Raw genomic sequence first — 23002 nt, forward strand, 5'->3', positions numbered from 1 at the left:
AATCGCCACCGAACTCAGTAAAGCAACACAAAAATGTCGATCTTAACTGGCACGGGTCAAATATTAACAAATCATTCCGGTTCTTAGCTGGAGAGAAGGTACTTTTACAAACCAATTCTTTCTTGTTATTGCAACTTGGGTAATAAAACAAAACAAAATAACAAAAAACAAAACAAAAAAAAACAAAAACAAAACACACACACACACACACACACACACACAACATTCATGCAGTGAAGAAAATGTTTGGAAGTCTCAAACCACAACAGTTGTCGTAATATAGAACATGAAATGATAAATACACCAGTCTACTGAGTAACAACTGACACAGATTTGGTTTCAAGGATGCCCCACCATTCAGTCTCCTGCATGAAAACAAAGTATTATATAACCGTGATAATCCACGAGGGAACTAAACAAAAGCCAACTGACGAGGCTGCACTGAGGAGGATCATACAACAACCCCCTCCACTTATCATACAGCCCCCCCCCCCGATCATCACATCTTACTGCTCTTAATATAAAGTCTTTGTCAAAGATTTGGAAAAAATTATCTGGCTCTGACTAGAGCCTGTAATCAAATGTACATATTCACATCCATGTTCTGAGTCTTGTGAACCACGCACACAAAAACAGTAACACACTTACCCTGTGTGAACAGAACAAAACTACACACTAACTGAAGACAACATGACAGAAACCTCATAACCCATTTACAAAAAAGATGTACGCCATGGACCAGCAGTAAATACTACATCACACAGGAGACCTGCGGCGGTCTTCTTCTGCTCGGTAACACCACTTAAACCACCCAAGGCTCAACATGTTTAGATTAACACTGGATACGGTTGAACAATGTCAATTTCATAAAGCGGGAAAAATCTCAAAAGATTTTGACATCCATTTTTGCATGACAAAAAAGTGAACTGAGTGTTGCGGTATTCGTTTTCGGTTCAGATCCAAATATACTGGGCAGGGTAAAAATAAACAACACCGTTCCAACGCTTCAGCTGGTTTTGCAGTGCCTATGGTATATTTTCTGGCAGTTTAACTATGAGCTCTCTAGTGATCATCCTGAGAAACATGTAGGCTCTATGAACTGGTAGGAAAGAGTCCCATGGCACCAGCACACTGGCCACTTGCCAAATTTTGCCTCTCTACCCACATCTTAACTTGGGTTTTTTTTGTGAGCTTAACTACCAGGACACAAAAGCGCCACTCTACACTCCTCTTACATCTGTCATTTTATTGTGAATTACCATCTGCAAAAGTGTAAAAATAGTTTTTGTTTTTTTGTAGCTTGAAGCAAATAAGCATATCACATTGGGACAGCAGCACAGCTTTCATGTGGCCCTGGGATCCTTACTCATTTACCATTTCACAGGTCATTTAAAATCTGAACTGTATTCTATTCACTTGGTCAAAATGTAAAGTCACATTAAAGGCTGAGTGCGGCTCAATAACTTTCATCTACTTTGTCGTTACTCCAATGAGCCAGTACTGCCGAGCAAAAAACATAATTCAAATTAAACACTTCTGCGAGTGAGCCGTCACAGCATTCATGCACACACACACACACACACACACACAGACACACATACACACACATACACACTCTTCAAACTCAGAATTGTGGAGCGACCAGGAAACTGAGACATATACAACCACACTCTGCAAAGTGCACAGCCGCTCCGTCCACAGAGGTCCCCTTCTCTTACCAGCCATACATACGTACTCCTGCCTGGTCAACAAGGTGCAGCATACAAACCACTCCGGCCATTACCTCACTGGGAAGCAAGGTTACCTCCACCGGCTCAGTGAGCAGAATTCATCAACTGCCATACGTTAATGACAAGTATGGACATTTGAGCCGACCACAGCATGACGGCGACGACACTGGTGGTGATGATGACACGAAGTCGTGCCTCTCGGCTGCCATTCCCTGGAGCTGCTGTAGCAGGAACTGCTGACTGGATTACTCAGGATTCCAAGCACTGGCGGGGAAACCTCAACCTGGGGACGATTGTAGCGGACTTCTTTTCTGCCTGAATCCAGGAACTACACCTGGGTTAGTGGAGGGACTCCTTGCTTCAGAATATAGGAAATTAGGGAAGCCATGTTTGTGAGGGATAGAGGCTCCTATCAGTTATATAAGAAGTCAATGCCTATCAGATTGAGATGTATTAGAAAGACTAGGCATTTATAGGAGGGGACTTCAGGCAGAGCTCTTCCAAACGCCAGGAAACCACTTTCAGGAGCGTGAGTGGTAACAGTGTAAGTAACATAAGCGAATGCTACTTTACTAAAACAGGAGCCACACTTTGAATTTCAGTGTCCATAGCTTTCAGGGAGGTAGGTTGGTTGGCAGGAACAGGTAGGATAGCCAACTGTAGATACCTTGTGGGAACAGGGGGGCAGGACAAAGACATACAAACCACCACCTCTTCTCCTGGATACTTTGTGGGCGTCTTCTCCATATTAGTTTTCAGTCTCTAGAGAGGAACGTGAAGTTGGCCTGAATCCCTTGGCTTCGGAGTCGCTGAGGGTCGACTTGAACATTGATGGTTTACTTGAAGAAGAGCACTCTTCATTTCTCTTTAGGCTGATAAGACTTGAATTCTTCAGGAGTTTGGAGCTGTTGACTTGAGGAGGAAAAAAACATAACAGAAAACTGTTAGCTTTGACATCTGAGGATGGTAATGAATGGGGAACCACGAGGTATGTTCCTCCCTAATCTGGTTTGACTACTGCTCTAATTAATGGTGATGGATTTAAAGAATTCCAATCTAAGATGTTCACCTCCGTTTCTCATATAGTTAACATTTTGAGAAAGATGTTGAGCATTGGGCTAAACTGCCATGTTTGAACAGTTATGTGTGCATATAGCCTCCCTTGTGTTTATGGCAGTCCATATCTCTCAATGTGTGAAGATTCAATCTATTTCTGCACTTACACTTAGATATTGTAGTGGACTCTGCTAGTTTACATCTTCCTTTGTAGGATTTTCAAGATGCTATCTCACTACTACTCTCCTTCCAAACTGTCTGAGTTGTCTGAAGTGCAGTGCATTCATATTACTAGGTTCCCTGTCCATCCCCAAGTATTTCTCTTTAGTGTGCTTCCTTTCCCTCCCAGGAATCCCCCCCTCCCATTCCCCTCATGAAGCAGCCAAAAAAGCTGAGCTAGCTTTGCAGTCTATCTTGCTGGGGTCAGAGGGGAAGAAGGTGACCCCAAGCCCAGTAAGAAAAGCCATACAGGAGTCTAAACAAGGGAAACCCAGAGCTGACTGCACATACTGCACCGGCAAGTCGGGTCTAAACCTGCGGAGAGAGGAGACAGAGACAAGAACATCAGCATCGAACATTAAAAATACTTTCTCACATCTGGATCATTTATTTAGTGACCAACTTACGTTTTTAATATGGCCCGGAGTGCAATCTTTCTTTCCCTTTCTACAAACTTATCGATGAGGTAAGAGGCCATGCGTGGGGCATTCAGGTAAAGCTTAAAGAAGCGGTGATAGTTTCCTAGAGCCCAGGCAGCACGCAGGGCAAGAGCATGAGACACACAATCATCCTCCCGCAGTGCCGGGGTCAGGTACACCAGCTCCGTCGTCAGGTCTGGAGGACGTGACAAACAGTCCAAATTAACAGCATGAAACTACAGCTTTGGAAATACTTGTATGGAATATGAAAAAGCTTTCACCGTGTCCTTGATATTTCATGTCTCACCAATTTCTCAAATTACTACATAGACATTTGACTGTTTTAGTATCCACATTGTATATGGCACATGCAAGTGGCTGGTGTGACAGAGGAAGATGTAGAGGACAGGAAGAAATGGAAACGGCTAAGCCGCTGTGGCGTGGGAGCAGCCAAAAGTAGTAGTAGTAGATTGTATAAGGCACAAGGTCACAAATATTTATCCAGTTAAAAACAAATGGTGGCTTTACCTCCAGAATTATTGGTGAAGATGTAATACAGCAATCGGTATGCTGTAAACTCTCCTATGTTCTCTGATGGATTGTCTTTATATAGGGCCTTCAGCTGGGTCTGGCACTGGTTGAATTCCTCATGGTCGCCCTGATGACAGAACTGATATTTAACCAGTATTCAAACCCCCCCCCAAAAAAAAGATTACTCAGGATGAGGACAAACTTACCTTTTCCAAAGCGATGCGTGCATGGCATTCGTACACATCTACTGTGAAATCTGTTCGAATTCCTTGGACCTGAGGGTGGTGGGGGTGTTAAAGAGACAGCTGAATTCAGTTAAAAGTCCTTTAAAAAGCAAAAACTTGCCATAGTAAAGGGAGAGAATATACTAGCATTTAATGAGTTAAAACAACCGTGAGGTCCTGTCGTATGGACTTCATCTGTTCACAGGCATAGGTATAGTCCTGGTGGGTCTTCCAGTGGGTCTTAACCGCCTGCAGAGATTTTCTCAGCACCTGGGCAAAAAAAAGTTTGTGGAGATGGATCAAAGCATGACTGTACCATCTCTACCTCAGTCGGCTTAAGGAGTCAATCCATTATCCAAGCCGTTTATCCTAGGGTCACGGGGATGCTGGAGCCTATCCCAGTAGTCATTGGGCAGCAAGCAGGGAGACACCCTGGACAGGCCACCAGGCCATCTCTCTCTCACACACATACACACACACACACACGCACAAACACACACACACACACACACACACACCTAGGGGGCAATTTAGTACGGTCAATTCACCTGACCTACATGTCTTTGGACTGTGGGAGGAAACCCACACAGACACGGGGAGAACATGCAAACGCCACACAGAGGACGACCCCAAAGGTTGGACTACCCCAGGGCTCAAACCCAGGACCTTCTTGCTGTGAGGCAACCACGCTAATCACTACGCCACTGGCTTAAGGATGTTCCCAACCTTATTCACTCACACACAGTAAAATTTGCATCTCATCTTTCTTAAATTACACAAAAAGTTCAAGGTGTTTTACAAAGGGAAAAAAAACATCAAAAGGGAACCACATTTCTCTTATTGATTTAATAACTTAAGTTTGTCTCATAACTCAACTGATGAGACAAGGGATAAGGATGAACTTAACTTACCTGCACAGGACGCACAGTTGAGGCGTCAGGGGCACAAGTGAGCCTCAGGTAGTTCTTGGTGATGTCCTGGCAAGTGCCCACAATGGGGCAGTCCTCCCAGCTGATGGCCTCTTGCGTTCCGTTGGGGAGGTCCAGGGTATTGATAGAGAGCACCAGAGGCTCAGAACGAAGTTGCTTGTGGAAGCGGGCTGCCCTGCTTTGTTTCTTAGCCTCCCGGTTAGGGTCATGGAAGTCCAGACCAGCATTGCCCCCTTTCCTCTTCTTGCCCATGCCAGAACTGGAATCATCCATGTTCCTAGGAGTAATATTGGAGGGATTACTTGACATAATAATAATAATAATAATAATAATAAATTAGCAAAGAAGGTTGAATCACTTCATCTGGATACAACTTTTATTGACAGATACGTTTCATCTCTCAACTAAGTGACATCTTCAGTCTAAACTGACAGCAGGCGCCCCCACCCTTATAAATACAGCTGCATAATGACCGAAACCAATGACCAGTTTCATATGCAAATATGGGTGTGACCATTAACTAGAGTTTCAATGGCCATGTGTACTATTCACAGAGGATTTAGGAATGTTTGCAATCACAGGATTTTAAGATGGCGACAGATGTACTCTTAGCCCCCCCCCCCGTTCAGGAATGGTCATTCCCTCTTATGCCATGACTGCAAACATTCCCAAATCCTCTGTGAATAGTACACATGGCCACTGAAACTCTAGTTAATGGTCAAACCCATATCTGCATATGAAACTGGTCGTCGGTTTCCATCGTTATAGAACTGTATTGTTGATAAGGGTGGGGACACCTGCAGTCAGTTTAGACTGAAGAGGTCACTTAGTTGAGTGATGAAACGTATCGGTCAATAAACGTTGCATCCAGATTCAACCTCTAATTTTCTTTCCAGGATTACTGAGCATGCATGCATCAAGACAAATAATAAATTACATTACATCAAATAGCTCCCATGCGTCAGTAGCAGTATAATTGTTAAATTTAATTGAATTTCTAAAAGTTAAAGTCTAAAAATATGGCTCATGAATAGTGTTCTAAAAGCTTAAAGAAAAAAACAAACCAAACAATTAAAACATTATTTTACCTTCTTCCTCTGTTTGCTTTTCCTCCTCTTCCACGACCCCTCTCTCCACCTCCCCGTCCTCGATCCCTGTCATTACCACGGCCACGGCCTCCTTTCTGATTTCGTCGGGACAGCTGAGGTCGGAGGTCACTGGACATGCTGCTGTCTGACTGGGAGCCAGAATCACTAGTGGCACAGAGACCAAACATTTACAACAGGTACAAATTAGCAAAATACAGTGAAAAGAGACGGAGTGGGGAGGGGAAAAGGTAACTAACCTGCGCCTGTGCCTCTGGCTGCTGCGGTCTCTGTGTCGGCTGTAGGAGGGGGATGGTGAGCGGGAGGAGGAGCGCGACGAACTGGAAGAGGGGCTCCTCTGAGAGAAGACATTCCTGTAGTGGCCCAGTTTGTGACCACCACCCCTGCCTCGTGTAGAGATAGATATATTTCCACCCCGGCTGATTGAGCTGTCCAGTGTCCTCTGGGATGGCACCGCCTCCCAACGAGACTGCTTGGCCTTCAGTCTAGAGGGAAAGGAAAGGATTGCAGAGAATGAATGCCAAAGACAAAATATGAGACTAGTTAAATTATTTCATCAAGTCCACCATGGTTCTGACATGCCACCTTTCACTTCCTGTAGTTTTACAAATTTTCCCCACTTTTCATTGACTAGTAATGATCTCTGTTCTATTTGTGTCTTTAACCAATTCATTGTACAGGAGTAAGTAAAGACTTGTCCAGATTCCAGTCGGGGGGGATGATTTTTATAAAACTGTGTCTCCCCACCTGCCGCCCAACGGCTGCTGGGATAGGCTCCAGCATCCCCGCAACCCTGAGAGCAGGATAAGCGGTTTGGACAATGGATGGATGGAATCTTGATGGCACCGTCAAGATTCAGAATCAGAAGGCAAAAGATAAAACCTCAAACAAAATAAGATCATTTTTTTGTGAATGTATGCCACAACCACCTTAGATCAGTGCTTAATCCACAATGATTCAGCTGACCTTAAAAATCAGTTGACCAGGCCACAGTGATAATAAATCAGGCTTGAAAACCTGTCTCTCCAGCATTGTGTTCAAATAAAAATATAAATAAAATCCTGATGTAAACAAAGTTGTAACCAGTGGGGAAAAAATAGTCAAACCCAAAAAGGAACTGGAATAAAACAGCAACATAGAGATACATACATGGCTTACATGGTTGCTTTGTACAAAGGTTCTGAAACCGGTCCTCGGAGACCAATACTGTTGGTTTTCTCCTCTGCCAGGTAGTTTATTACTTTAACCTAATTTGTCATGTCACAAAATCACTGTGTTTGGCTTAGTACATATTTTAATTACTCTGGTAATGGCTCTCGGGTCCAGTCAATGGTGTAGGCAGAGCCATCCTTCAACCGGTCCTGCAAAACTTCCTTCAGCACCTTCTCTGTGCGGTCTTTGTCATCCTCAGTCTCACAGGCAGTGAAGCAGCGCTGGACATACTCCTTCATGGCTTGGGGCCAGTCCTGAGGCCTGGACAGATTGGGTCAATAATTAGTATATGATTCATTAAAAGAAAAGCTGCGACAGATTGTAGAGACAGTCCATTTCTCACCGTGTTTGAGCAGCTCCAGGTGCAGTATTGGCAGTAGCAGGAGAGGAAGGGGTAGGAGTTGACGGCTGCTCCCCTGGGGGGAAGGTCGGACTGGTCATGACATAGGGCTTCTTGGAAATATTGAACTTTACAGCACCTGTTCCCGGAGCCTCTATGGAAACAAGAGTTGTATAAAGTAGAAAACGTGACTTGTCAGCAAGACGAGTGCCCAACATTTTTCTGCCCCCTCCTCCTCCAAATTAGTGTTGTGATTTCACACAAATGAGCCATTATAATCCAACACTGAAGCAAAAGAAAGAACAGCATCGAATTCTGCAAACTCAAGGCAAAGAAGAATCTATCTACACCGTCTCCATTGTTCTTCTTTAACTTTGATAATGGACAAATTGAAAATATATCCATAGAAGGGGATTATTATGATTACAGGGTTTGACATGCAGTTATTGAGGTGACCCACCTGGGCAATGCAACCACCCAAGTAAATTTATGCCAAATATTTATTTTGGTGCGGTGATGCAACAAGCCTGAACTCAAACTTGAAATTTCTGCTTGATGTGGCCTTCAAAAACTTAAGATTTAAACATGGATCTAGCTGTAAAAAACCTAAACTAGAATGACCATAACTCTTTACACCTGTGAAATGGTGAATGTGATTGGTCAAACAGTTGGGTGTTCATCTGATTTACAGCAGTAGCAATGCCAAGACAATGGACAACCACGCAGTCTTAAATACAAACTGTAGGGTATGCTAAAGAGTTGACCCATTTTACACCCATCTTACAATGCTGTGATTGCAAACATTCCCAAATCCTCAGTGAAAAGTACACATGGCCACTCAAACTCTAGTTAATGGTCACGCCTATTTTGCATATGAAACTGATTGTTGGTTTCGGTCATCATGCAACTGTATTGTTTTTTTTTGTTTGTTTCTGACCCCTCCCTTCCCCCTTTCACCCCAACTGTATCCATCCAATTACCCCACTCTTCCAAGCCATCCCGGTCACTGCTCCACACCCTCTGCCGATCCAGGGAGGGCTACAGACTACCACATGCCTCCTCCGATACACGTGGAGTCGCCAGCCACTTCTTTTTCACCTGACTGAGGAGTTTTGCCAGGGGGACGTATGGCGCCGAAGGATCACGTTATTCTCCCTCCCGAACAAGCGCCCCAACTGACCAGAGGAGGCGCTAGTGCAGCGGCCAGGACACATACCCACAGCTGGCTTCCCACCCGCAGACACGGCCAATTGTGTCTGTAGGGATGCCTGACCAAGCCGGAGGTTAAATGGGGATTTCAACCGGCGAGCCTCGTGTTGCTAGTAATGGAATAGACTTCTACACAACCCGGATGCCCCGCAACTGTATTGTTTATAAGGGTGGGGATACCTGTAGTCAGTTGAGACTGAAGAGGTCACTTAGATGAGTGATGAAACATTTCTCTCAATAAATGTCGTGTTCAGATGAACTAATTCTTACGTGGATTATTGAGCATTCATAAAGACATACTGGAGAGAAGCTTAAATCATGAAAAAGTGAGACTGAAATCTGAGAAGAATATTTGGAAAAAAAAGTCAAAATATAGCTTACTTCTATAGATCTCTATAAAGACACCTTAAAAACTGTTAAAATACAAGTGATGGGCTGTCAAGTCTTTCTTTGAAGACAGCATCTACATGCACCAGCATATTCCAAGAAAATCCAATCTTACGTTTCATGCGGTGCCAGAGTTGCTGTCCTTGTTTTTGGCTTTTGTTGACGTCTGCTCTGACCAGCCCTGATCCATACTGGCCTTGCTGCTGCTGCTGTTGATGTTGGGTATTATTCTGAGAGGCCTGATAGGTGTTCTGGGTCTGGTAGCCTTGTCCGTAGTTGGGCCTCCCCTGGTTATGATTGTACACTCTCATTTGGTTCGGATCACCAGGTGAGTAAGGCATAGTGCTGTTGGTATTGTAAGCATTTTGTGATGGAGGTGGGGGGTACTGGGAGTTGGGTGGGGGTGGAGGGGGAGGGGGTTTCTCTGAGGTGGTTGGGCTCTGGGGGGGCTGAGGGGTCGCGGGGGGAGGGGGCTGGGGTTGAGAGGGGTAGCTAGATGATGGGTCATCCATTCCAGGAACAGGAGGAGGCTATGAAAAAAAAAAGAACAGGGCCCAATTTATTTCATGTATTTTGGGCCAGGTTTTTATCATCCTGTATAAGAACACGTCTAAAGGAGCCTTTGCTGAACTAAAGATTCAAATACCAATTTATAAAGTGGTAGACAACTGCCTAATCTTCACCTGAGATAAAAAATGAAATATAAAACATGGGACCAGTACATACAGCTCTGAGTATACAATGGAACCCACTTAGTGATCATTTCAGTCACGGCTGATATGATCACAATATGTATCCAGTAATTAAACAAAGTTGAGTTCCCACAGTAACTGACTTCTGTACACGTACTGAATAAATATAATGTAATGACACAGAACAGACAACCTCTCTGAACCGCTGCTTCAAACACAAATTCAAAAATAAGAGTATTTTTAAACATCCTTCTTCTCATTTTAAAATTCCTGTTCTGTACCTGTCCATTAGGAGTAGGGGGTCCTGGGTAAGGCCCTGGAGGTGCTCCATACTGACTTGGTGGATATCCAGCACCATACTGGGAACACACACACACACACACACACGAACACAAAACAACAACAAAACAGCGATAATACCATTAGCATTTAGTCATATGCGTTTCATTACGTGTGATGAGTAAGGTCAAATGAAGGGGGCACTGTTTTGAAATAGGATGTGCTTATTTACAGTTGGGTTTTTTTCCAGGCATAGTCCACTTGTGATCTGCACACACTTCACGCTCTGCACCAGTTATAAGTTTTTCCCCCTATGATGGTTATGTGATAATAGATTCTTTTACATTTATTTTAGTTGCTGTGACACATTAAGCCGGTGCTTATTAACCCGTCACTCTATTCAGTCACCAGAAAGCAATCACTTAATGCTACAAAATACCTATAAAAAAAAAATGCTTGTCAAGTATAATGATTAACTGAATAAACGATTAACTGCATCTATATGCAGTTTTCCACCAAAGTTAACGACCCCTTTCAAGAACTTAAAAAAAGAGTTCAGAACTATCCACAAAGGGAACTACTTAGTCTTGAAGAAAGCGTGCTTTCCCAAAGTACTACAAGAACCATGAAGATTCTGTAAATTACAAGTAAATACCAAATGCCGGTGTTTACAGCCAACAGCTTGTTTGCTTGCCAGGAAGCTTCTCGTTTTTAAAAATGGCAGTTGCTGATTCTCAGTCAAGTGTGCATTAGTTCAGCACACAAACTCCTCCCCAACAATTCACAGGCCTTAGAAAACTACCTATCCCAGAGTGGGTTCTAAAACTTCCTGGAACCACAGTTCAATGATCGGCCCTGGTTCCTTCTTAGGAAAAGCATGGAAAAGTTCAGTCAATTAAAAAAAAAACTTTTTGAGTTTCGGAAAAAAAATTCCTGTGGTGGAAATGAGTCTGACATAGCAAATGGTGTTGGTCAAACAGTCAGTTGTTACTCTTGAGACATGCTGGTGCCCACGCTTACCAAGAAAAACCAAGTCTGGTGCAAAATACTGGGGAAGAAAACCATTTATATTTAGCACAGGTTAGTAGGAAGTTAAATGACGAGTGCCTTACTGTAATAACAATACTGTTGAAAAAAAAAATCAGATGGCGACCGGCTTAACCATGGTTTTGTACTCGGCAGCTCACTTTACACCTACTTCAAGTTCAGTAGCGACCAGACAGAGTGGAATGACATTAGGAAAGTGCTATATAAGATTGATTTATTATTATTATTACTACATCTGTTTAGGCATGCTAAAAAAAAAAATCAACATCTTCCCGGTCACAACAAATAGGAAATGTTTAATGACAAAAATCGAAGAAAACAAATACCCCGTTTTTTTCATGTTCTATTTTTAACTTCAGAACACCAAAAAACAAACAAACCACAGCCCGTTATTGATTTTCTGGTTTTGGATTTGTATGAACAACAAAATTAACAGTTTGTTATTGGTTTTCTGATTTTGGATTCTAAATCAGATATGAAATGAAATATGAAATGGCACGGACAGTGAGATTGCCAAATTCTCTTTACCAACATATCAACATTTTCACTTCAAGCATAAAAGTTAACTTCACACAAAAGGTTTTTGTGATATTTAGCATGTTTGTCTGAATTCTTAAGGTTTTGAATACATTTTGTGAAATAAAACACACACACACACACACACACACCTCTGAAATCTACTTTATGAATACTTACTGGACCCATGTTGTAGTAGTAGTTATAAGAATAGGAGTATCCAGGAGGATACTGCTGCTGATTTTGTTGGTACCACTGATAGTACTGTTGCTGCTGTTGATGGATGGCTGCAGAGTCAGATGCTACAGGCGGAAACTGACCAGCCTGAAAAGCATGGACACACATGGAGACATGACCTTGGAGTTAGGATGGTAAACATTGAGTAGACACTGTTGTAAAGCATAAGAGACGCCATTGCTTGAAGAGAATAAAACTTCGGCCTGTACAGTTCACAACTTTGTAAACTATTTTCAACTTTTAGAGTTTTTATGTTGTTCTTAGTTTTAAGGATTTTGCCTGGACTGATGTTGTGTTGTTTTTATCTACTTTTGTTTAACTCTATTTTGTAACTCCTGTTTCTTTTATTCACTTGTAGCGTGTCCACAAAGGCCCAAATTAAAAACACGATCAAACTTTAGAAATCTGTACATGGGTATTCTGCTATTGCTGAAAACATATCTGGTCAATAAATGGAACATAATCCACAAGTAGTTTTACAAAAGAATTGTGGCTTGCGGACTGGAAGCACCTCATTAGAGTCAGGGACCATACAGGCGGTAATGTCTGATATCAGCATTACGGTCTGAAGTCTGCCACAAATCCATACAAAAAACAATAACAGAACCAAAAGGATAGAACTTTTCCTCCCAAACAATTTAGATGCCTTAAAAACATATTAGAAATTACATATTAGAAATGACACCTGAGTTACGTTATCTTTACTAAGTGTTGTAAGAAAATGACAGGAGGGCATCTCTGACGCCTGTGCAAAAACAGGATTGTGACGCAGGAACAGCTCGCCTTATATTTATTTCAAGACAAGAGTCAACCTGTAGACTGCACTGGATTCTTACCCAGAGTTTTAGGGAGCAGCTACAGTTTAAGTAATAAGTGGCAACAAGCAATACAGTTCAGACAAGATCTCTCAGAAACAAAGCCAAAACGCATAACTTTTTGTCTGGAGTTACTAGAGCCAAAGACGAGTTAAATTCTGGGGGATAAAAAACATAATGCTTTCAACTATTATACAGTGCATCCGGAAAGTATTCACACCCCTTCACTTTCCCCACATTGTGTTAGGTTACAGCCTTATTCCAAAATACTATAAATTCCTTTTTTTTCCCTCATCAATCTACACACAATACCCCATAATGACAAAGCGGAAAAGGTTCTGTAGAAATTTTTGCAAATTTATTAAAAATAAAAACTGAAATATTGCATGTACGTAAGTATTCACACCCTTTACTCAGTACTTGGTTGAGGCACCCTTGGCAGCGATTACAGCCTCAAGTCTTCTTGGGTATGAAGCTACAAGCTTGGCACACCTATATTTGGGGTAGTTCTCCCATTCTTCTCTGCAGATCCTCTCCAGCTCTGTAAGGTTAGATGGGGAGCGTCGCTGCACAGCTATTTTCAGGTCTTTCAAGAGATGTTCAATGGGGTTCAAGTCTGGGCTCTGGCTGGGCCACTCAAGGACATTCACAGACTTGTCCCGAAGACACTCCTTCGTTGTCTTGGCTGTGTGCTTAGGGTCGTTGTCGTGTTGAAAGGTAAACCTTCGCCCCAGTCTGAGGTCCTGAGCGCTCTTGAGCAGATTTTCATCAAGGATCTCTCTGTACTTTGCTCCATTCATCTTTCCCTCCATCCTGACTAGTCTCCCAGTTCCTGCTGCTGAAAAACATCCCCACAGCATGATGCTGCCACCACCATGCTTCACTGTAGGGAAGGTATTAACAAGGTGATGAGAGGTGCCTGGTTTCCTCCAGATGTGACGTTTGGCATTCAGGCCAAAGAGTTCAATCTTGGTTTCATCAGACCAGAGAATCTTGTTTCTCATGGTCTGAGAGTCCTTTAGGTGCTTTCTGGAAAACACCAAGCGGGCTGTCATGTGCCTTTTACTGAGCAGAGGCTTCCGTCTGGCCACAATACCATAAAGGCCTGATTGGTGGAGTGCTGCAGAGATGGTTGTCCTTCTGGAAGGTTCTCCCATCTCCACAGAGGAACACTGGAGCTCTGTCAGAGTGACCATCGGGTTCTTGGTCACCTCCCTGACCAAGGCCCTTCTCCCCCAATTGCTCAGTTTGGCTGGGCGGCCAGCTCTAGGAAGAGTCCTGGTGGATCCAAACTTCCTCCATATACGAATGATGGAGACCACTGTGCTCTTCGGGACCTTCAAAGCTGTAGAGATTTTTTTGTACCCTTCCCCAGATCTGTGCCTCGATAGAATCCTGTCTCGGAGGTCCACAGACAATTCCTTTGACTTCATGGCTTGGTTTCTGCTCTGACATGCACTGTCAACAGTGGGACCTTATATAGACAGGTGTGTGCCTTTCCAAATCATGTCCAATCAATTGAATTTACTACAGGTGGACTCCAATCAAGATGTAGAAACATCTCAAAGATGATCAGTGGAAACAGGATGAACCTGAGCTCAATGTTGAGTGTCACAGCAAAGGGTGTGAATACTTACGTACATGCAATATTTCAGTTTTTTATTTTTAATAAATTTGCAAAAATTTCTATAAAACCTTTTTTCACTTTGTCATTATGGGGTATTGTGTGTAGATTGACGAGAAAAAAAGGAATTTAATCCATTTTGGAATAAGGCTGTAACATAATAAATGTGGGGAAGGTGAAGGGGTGTGAATACTTTCCAGATGCACTGTAACTATGCTCACATCAGCGGGCATAGTTATAGTGGAAAGCTGCTCCACACAAGGTCATATCTTACGCCTATAGACAGTGTAAAATGTTTAAAGGTAATATTTTGCCAGGGTTCACAAATTAGTGGACCGCTGTCCCGGGTCGAGCAATGGCTGTATCTGGACCACGACCCATGAGAAACTAATGAGAAATTTATAACATTGTCAACGGAACATTAAGCGGAGCAGGGAGGCCCCAGACCGATCACATGCATCTATACATGCTTCCACTAGTTCAGATAATGGAAAACAACAAAATACGTTACCGTAATTATGCAGACGACACACATATTTACATAACCATCATCACCAGGGCACTAAAATCCCAGTGCTGAGGAAGTGCATTTCTTCACAATTAAAGATAAAACTGAAGTAACTGTCTTTGGCGCCAAGGAAGAATGATAAAAGGTCAGCACTCAGCAGCTACGATCATTATTGTTAAAAACCACAAACCACGCCTGAAATCTTGGTGTAGTCATGGACTCAGGTTTATGTAAAGCACTTTGAATTGCCTTGTTGCTGAAATGTGCTATACAAATATACTTCCTTGCCTGGTTTAAAAACCATGTTGTTCACACACCTCAGCAAGTCCAAGTAATTTCTCTGGCAGTCAGTGACAAAAAGAGGGAGCGAGAGAAATGTACGCAGGAGTGAGAGGAGAGAAGACAGAATGGCGAAATCCAAAATGAGAAAAGTAGACAGAAATTATTGATTGGACATTACGGGTGTAACAGTACACACAAATCACGGTTCAGTAGGTTTTCGTTACAGTGAGGGGAAAAGAACCAAAAGGTAAAATGGCTTCTTTCTTTCTTTAATAAAACAGTGGTTTATGGCTCTGTCTTTCATATGCAAAACGTTTTGTTGATAACACAACAGGCTGCAACCTACTAATAAAAAAGTAAATTTTACTTAAGTAAATCAAAAAAACATCCTCTCAAATGAATACATATAATAAACATCCATTAAGGTGCAGCATTTAGAAAATTAACTGTACTGTACTTGTATTCACATTAGCCGCTTCCACCTTCACTTAAGGACTGTGCAACACATTCTCTCAAATAAACAAGCACGAAACCGGCCTGACCCACTGAGCACGACGCTTTAGATTAGTTTTAAATTCAATTTCACACAAAGTTCCATGTTTGAACTGGTTAAAACAACGCTGCATTCGTTCGGTATACATGCGTGCTGAGCCGAAAGACACATACCAAACATTTTCGGTACAAATACGTTTATCGTTACACTCCTAACGGACAGAGCAGTACGCCTTCACTCTTCCAGCAACGACTGCCAGACCAGTCTGCCTCATATGTTCCGAGACAAAGGCGCTTGTAAAAAGCGCCAATGTGAAGCGCAACTATACGAGACAAAGCACAGATAGTTTGAGAAAAACCTAAACACAGAAATCAGAGGTGAGGGCACGGAACGTGTACGAACTGACGGTATGATAATCGGTCCACCACAATCCTCTCCATTCATTAACGGCCCAGGAACATGCAAACGAACATTCACTGAAAGTTGATTGTATTCTGGGTCAACATAAAAAGCCATTGACTGACGAGGGATTGTTAGAGTGCATGGGCACGTACTGGACCTCTCCATATGGAACGGACTGATCTCCGAGCAGATACTGCACTAAGAGTATTTTGTAGTAACTGACGCTACCACTTTCTGGCTACAGACTGTCTGTGACACCTTTTTACCACATTTGGGGTCCATATACATTTTCGAGTCCGCTTTCGACTACAAACATCAGTATAACAAAATATCACTCCTGACTCACCAATGAGCACATAATTTATATTTGTCCATGTGATGGCACTGACATTCCAGCCTACATTTAAACTACTGACAGGACAAGCAAATGCTCATTTTTCTCACTAAACAAAAAAGATAAAATGGGAAGTGGGACAAAAAAGGAAAAAGTACCTTAAAGCTGTCTTGTGTTATTTGCTCAAATTAAGCCCATTCTCTGACTAAACCAAGCTAAGTGAAGTAGGAGAAAGGGGAGACAGACATGGGACGTTACAGCTGTTATATTTTTCTTATTTGTACAAATTCAGCATTTTTTCAAAGAACAAAGAAAGTTGAATCAGTTCATCTGGACATAACATTTATTGACAGAAACATTTCATCACTCATCTAAGTGACCTCTTCAGCCTAAACTGACTGCAGGTATCCCCATCAATAAACAATACTGTTGCACACCGACCGAAACCAACGATCGGTTTCATATGCAAATAGACGTGACCACTAACTGGAGTTTCAATGGTCGTGTGTACTAGTCACAGAGGATTTGGGAATGTTTGCAATCACAGCACTGCAAGACGGCGACAGATGTAGTCTTAGCCCCGGGTTCAGGGATGGTCATTCCCTCCTCACATAGATGGCCTCTTTGACTCGCCGTTCAAACCAGCGTTCTTCCCTATCAAGGATGTGCACATCCCCATACTTCAAAGAGTGGCCACTGGCCTGTTGATGGGTGTAGACTACAGGTCCTGGCTTGACGTGTTAGCTCTTCTGTGTTGTGCCATCCTCTTGGCCAGCATCTGTTTAGCTTCCCCAATGTAAAAGTCATGGCAATCCTCCTGGCACTTAACAGCATACACTATATTGCTCCGTTTATGCCGGGGGACCTGATCCTTGGGGGGGGGGGCAATTTCTGGTGCAGTGTACCTTTTAAGAGTACATCTGTCGCCATCTTATAACACTATGATTGCAAACATTCCCTAATCTCGGTGAATAGTATATATGGCCACTGTAACTCTAGTTAATGGTCACGTCCATATTTGCATATGAAACTGATCGTTGGTTTCGGTCGTTATGCAACAGTATTGTTTATAAGGGCGGAGATACCTGCAGTCAGTTTAGACTGAAGAGGAAACTTGTGCCCCTTTTCCACTACATGGTACTGGCTCAACTCGACTCGCTGAGTGTCGTTTTCCATTACTGTAACAGAACCCCTCAGTGTAGCTGGTCTGCAATGATTTTTGTACCTGCTCGTTTCTTTGGAACCTCGACATAGGTGGTACCAGAAAAGTGGCAACAATTACCAAAATGCCAGTACTTTCCGGTAATGGAAAACGAAAAAGTTGAGTTGAGCCGATACCATGTAGTACAAAAGGAGCAGTAGACGGGTGATGAAACGTTTCTGTCAATGTGTCCAAATGAAATGATTCAACTGTCTTTGATTTTCTGACTGGATTATTGAGCATGCATAGACATTTAATCCCTGTATACAGCAACTACAATATAGGCCCCTTAATCAAAAAGAACGCCACTTTATTTTGTCATTGTATTCTTACAACGAATTGTATTCTTACAACTTATATGTTTTCTGCATTTGACCCATTCTATTGTATAGCAGCAGTGGGCAGCTGCAGTGCCCTGGGACCAACTTCAGTTCTTCTTTCCACTGTCTTGGTCAGGGGCAAAGGCAGGAATATTAACCCCAACACTTAATCATAGTGCAAGCTGATGGTTCAGACCTTTGCTGAGAGGAAACTTGAGTGACTGGACCTCTGAATTTTAATTGAATACCCCTGTATTATGCTATCACTGACTCACAGACAACAAATCTGGTATTCTGACTTTGGTAAATCTGATTAATGATGTGATGTGTACACACGAAGTGAAATGAGAGACCGAAGCATGAGACCCAAGTAATATAAAATCACTAGTGATCATTCATTTGACAGACTTTAAGGACAAATGTAAAGACATCTGTAATTTTGACCTTTACAATCAAAACAATTGGTTTTAGGCCACCACTCCACTCGCTCACTGAGACATACCTCTGCTGTGGTCCGGTTGGCCTGCGCAGTCTTGGTAGCACTCTGACTCTTGCTAATGGAGGCAAGTGCTTGTCTTGCCTTCTCCCACTCTGGGTTCTCATGGACCTGGCTTTCTGGAGAGGTTCCATAGGACCTGTCATTACAATGCAACTAGGTCAAGGGCATGGAAAAACAAAATTTGCTACCTAGCTCCATAACTGTTGCTGTCATACACAACTTATCTGTAAAACAGATAAATACAGAATGCTATTTTTGGCTGGACTGGACCAGCAACACAGCCCTAAAAATGCGTAAGTCCATGACTGATCGTGTTTGGAGTGACAGAGTGATTAAGTTACACAATTGGGCTGCTGGATCAGGTAACCAATGCTGCCGCTGGTAAGCACTAAAAAGGGGAGTTTACCTATTGGCCTCTTTCAAAATGAAATCGGTGCTGCAGTTCCAGCTCATTACAAACTTATTGGACACTAACAAACAGAATATACTGCTGCTCATTCCACATTTGGTTATGCACTGTAACAGTCCAGCATACAGCAGAACAGGGGAGAAAACAGCTCTCCATGCTCCGAGAGGCATGAGGGAGAGCGTACAGTTAAAGCACCCCAAATAACAAAAACTCTGACATAATACTCAATACAGCGCGAGTCTAAGACCCCATTTACACTTGGTTTTAAAATGTGTTTTTTGAGATCAGATCACAAATGGACAGCACCAAAACGTTTTGTGAACTGGTTACTCAAACCACTTGCCGAGGTGGTCTGGGACGCATTTGAACACTTTTGTAGTGTAAACGCTAATGCATCCTGATGCATCCCCGACAAGACATAGACAGTTACAAAATCATCTTCTTCGGGGTGATGAAAACTGATCACAAGTGGTCAGCAGGACGCATTTGGAGACGCATGCTACACAGGTGTAAACGGTGATGTGTCTCATTGTCCACTTGTGATCCAATCGCCCAAATGCATTTTAATACCAAGTGTAAACAGGGTCTTAGAAAAACGAGATGAAAGGGGGGAGTTAACAGATGATTTGAATAGTTATAATTAGAATTAAATTTAAGTTCTCTTTCAGAGAAAACATTCCAAAATATAAATGGAAAGTATAGTTTGGACAAGTGCGGATGAGCGATGCTGCCTGGGTATAGTCATCTAAGTGACTTCTTCAGTCTCAATTGACTGCAGGTATCCCCACCCTGACAAACAGCACAGTTGCATAACGACCGAACCAACCATCGGTTTCATATGCAAACTGACGTGACCACTGTCTGGAGTTACAATGGCCATGTGTACTATTCAGAGGGTTGAAGAATAGTTGCAATCACAGCATTGTTGCCATCTTACAATACTGGGCCACTGTGCCGCCCTAGATAAGTGATGAAACGTTTCTCTCAATATTGTGTCCAGATGAACTGATGCAACTTTCTGTGATTTCCTTACCTGGATTACTGAGCATGCATGAAGACATTGGGAGGCGGACTACCTGTCTTTCTTGTCCTGGACTAAAAGTCTTAAACAAAATCGCTCTAAGTCCCCAATCTCGAGGACTGCGCAGACATTCAGTAAAAGGGAATCAAAAAAAATCTAAAGTTGCTGTAATGGTTTAAAGAGCTCTCTCCTTGTTACCAAGCCAATCACAACATTCGCCAGTTTGTTTCACCACAGAGGAAGATAACGACTTGATTTATATAGAACTTTCCTAAGACTGCGTTTTACACTTTACCCTTGAATGGGGGGGGGGGGCATCAATTCCGGTAAGGCGTTTCCTAGATCAGTGTTTCTCAACCCAGTCCTCAAGGACCCCCTATCCTGCAGATTTTCTTTGCAACCCTGAATAGGTACCTGTTTATAGTTAGTCAACCAATCAGCAATGAATGTCAAGAGTGTGCACATCTTGCATAATTAAGTGCGTTGAGATGATTGGTTGAGTAAGTACAAGCAGGGCTACTTATGCAGGGTTACAATGCAAATCTGCAGGATAGGGGGTTCCTTGAGGACTGGTTTGAGAAACACTGTCCTAGATTTCCAAAGCAGCCGGCGCAGGTTTTTTGCAGCAACTATCCCCACACTATTGGCAATCGGAAAGCTCAGACTGTGTGGTATCGCGAGACTACCGACAGCGCCCCTGGAAGTATTTCGCCATATTGGCTAACTAATCATCCCCAGGAGCAGTCCGCCTCTGAATCAGTTAATGCTTTACAATATAAGCCTGAACCCCTTTAGACGGGCGTTTGGGTAATCTGTGAACTCTATATATGCCCGCTACCCCCTTCGTCCTCATTTCTCCTTGTCACTTTAGCTTTATCTTGCCTATTGTGACTTCGGTGTACTAGTTATGCTCTTTGGTCAGCTAATATTTGATCAGTCCCGTTTCAGCTTCTTCCGCTTTCATAACGTGATGGGGGGGTTTTAGGTTTTGCAAGGCGGCTTTGAGGAAAACCTATTGATAGTATCGTTCTTCCAACGTCGCTTGAAACGATCCAACACTGGTTTACAACCTATGTTGCTAATGTAAAAAAAACAAAAACAAAAAAAACCATATGACTATGACTCAGGTCAATATATAATATATAGCATCAACTATACGTCTAACTCGCACAAGTTGTTTGGTTAAAGAGAGTTGAAATACCAGTTTGCGGTAGGGGTCGGCTGCGTCGTGTTGGCCGCCATTTCACCGACGGGGATGGATGGCTTTCGCTAGCTAGCCAGAAAGCGCTAGCCTTAGCTCGCTGACGCTAACGGGCAAGGTAAACAAGACGAAGTCCGTCGAGATTTAACCGCCGTGAGCTGGTCGCAACGGGACCGATCCGCAGACTGGGAACGACGCCACTTAGTCCGACAGGCTAGACTGCAGACACGCTGCTTAGAAGCCGGCAAAACCCGAAACGAGGCAGATCTTACGGTCTGACGCGTCTTCTTCCATTTGCGAAGGCCGAGGGCTCTGCTTCCATGTCGGAGCGGTACAAAATGGCAGCGGGCTGGTAATTCGCCGAGTCAAGCGGCGCTTCCGGTTTTGCTCGTCACGTGACTAATTTCATTGGCTGAAACTTGCAACCGACGACGCCGAGACTCAGCGTGCAGCATCTTCCAAGGCCGTCCTTCAAGTAATTCTACCCTGCAAAACAATATTTATCAAAGTTTAAAAACGATGCAGATGTTGAATGTTCTTTTTGCCAAATGCATCCTGAAACACGTGTCCACTTATTCTGCTCATGTCAGTTCACTTATACATTCTGGAGAGACTTCCACAAGTTTATCGCTGATTTTGTCTTTTCTGATTTTCACCTTTTACTATAAGAACGTTATTTTTTGTTTTCATAATTTTAATCGCAAAGATGGCGATGCATTCTTTTTTATAAATACGCTTTTATTTTTAGCCAAGTTTCATATACATAGATGTAAATTCTCCAACAGAAAGCCTCAACTCTTTGCACTTAAAAAAGAAGTTGAACAATATATAAGGACAATCTCTACTTCAAAAAACACAAAGGTTTTAAAAACTATCAACATTTGCAAATCTCTGAATCTGTTTACATAAAATATGATCTCACCTTTATTTACTTATTTTTTTCTGCTATTTATTTTTTATAATTTACTTTCTCTTTTGTGTCTTTATTGTTTTTTTTTTTAATCCTCAATCTATTGTTTTTGTGGTGTCTCGTGTGTCTATTTTGCTCTGTTTGAATGTATTTGAAGTATCAATAAAGTAAGAAAAAAAAAAGTCCGTCCTTCAAGTCAACGTGAAAACACACCAAGCAATGCCTGCGGAGCAGAATTGGGACGATATCCACAGTGCACACAGAGCAGCATCAGGACACTATCCGACAATAATCAACATGCAGACGAGAGACCGTTTAAATTCCACAGGCACTTTAAAAAAGTGACCCTGACATGTTCCACAACAAGGCCATCCACTACCTACAGAGATCCGTCCAGACGTACCCCCCCCCCCCCATCCAGGGGCGTTTCCGGGATTTGGGGACGTTCGGGGCTTAGTCCCGATTTCTGCAGGGGGGTCCGGGGATCCCCGGATTTATATATATATATATATATATATACACACTACCGTTCAAAAGTTTGGGATCACCCAAACAATTTCGTGTTTTCCATGAAAAGTCACACTTATTCACCACCATATGTTGTGAAATGAATAGAAAATAGAGTCAAGACATTGACAAGGTTAGAAATAATGATTTGTATTTGAAATAAGATTTTTTTACATCAAACTTTGCTTTCGTCAAAGAATCCTCCATTTGCAGCAATTACAGCATTGCAGACCTTTGGCATTCTAGCTGTTAATTTGTTGAGGTAATCTGGAGAAATTGCACCCCACGCTTCCAGAAGCAGCTCCCACAAGTTGGATTGGTTGGATGGGCACTTTTTTGAGCA

General features: G+C 42.7%; 1 protein-coding gene across 1 annotated transcript; it reads right to left on the reverse strand.

Annotated features, from left to right (window-relative positions):
* Nucleotides 1–465: 465 nt before the first annotated feature.
* leng8 (leukocyte receptor cluster (LRC) member 8) lies at nt 466–21558 on the reverse strand. Its single transcript, XM_056285816.1, has 15 exons — nt 21243–21558; nt 18615–18747; nt 12077–12220; nt 10336–10413; nt 9478–9892; nt 7770–7920; nt 7517–7687; nt 6454–6699; nt 6197–6361; nt 5091–5385; nt 4348–4449; nt 4162–4230; nt 3953–4082; nt 3413–3620; nt 466–3320 (listed from the first exon to the last, which is right to left on the reverse strand). The coding sequence occupies exons 1-15, from the start codon at nt 21281–21283 to the stop codon at nt 3158–3160; spliced, it is 2511 nt and encodes an 836-aa protein (XP_056141791.1). The 5' UTR covers nt 21284–21558; the 3' UTR covers nt 466–3157.
* Between the last annotated feature and the right edge of the window lie 1444 nt (nt 21559–23002).

Source organism: Lampris incognitus, chromosome 9 (genome assembly GCF_029633865.1).
Source record: "Lampris incognitus isolate fLamInc1 chromosome 9, fLamInc1.hap2, whole genome shotgun sequence".
Classification (NCBI taxonomy): domain Eukaryota; kingdom Metazoa; phylum Chordata; class Actinopteri; order Lampriformes; family Lampridae; genus Lampris; species Lampris incognitus.

Excerpts from the sequence above, each read along its gene's own strand:
- leng8 (XM_056285816.1), bottom strand. The coding sequence starts at position 21,283 with ATGGCGGCCAACACGACGCAGCCGACCCCTACCGCAAACTG. Across the intron at positions 7,921-9,477 it reads ACTCTGGCACCGCATGAAAC|AGGCTCCGGGAACAGGTGCT; the intron begins GTAAGATTGGAT and ends TTGTTTCCATAG. Across the intron at positions 5,386-6,196 it reads AAAGCAAACAGAGGAAGAAG|GAACATGGATGATTCCAGTT; the intron begins GTAAAATAATGT and ends TATTACTCCTAG.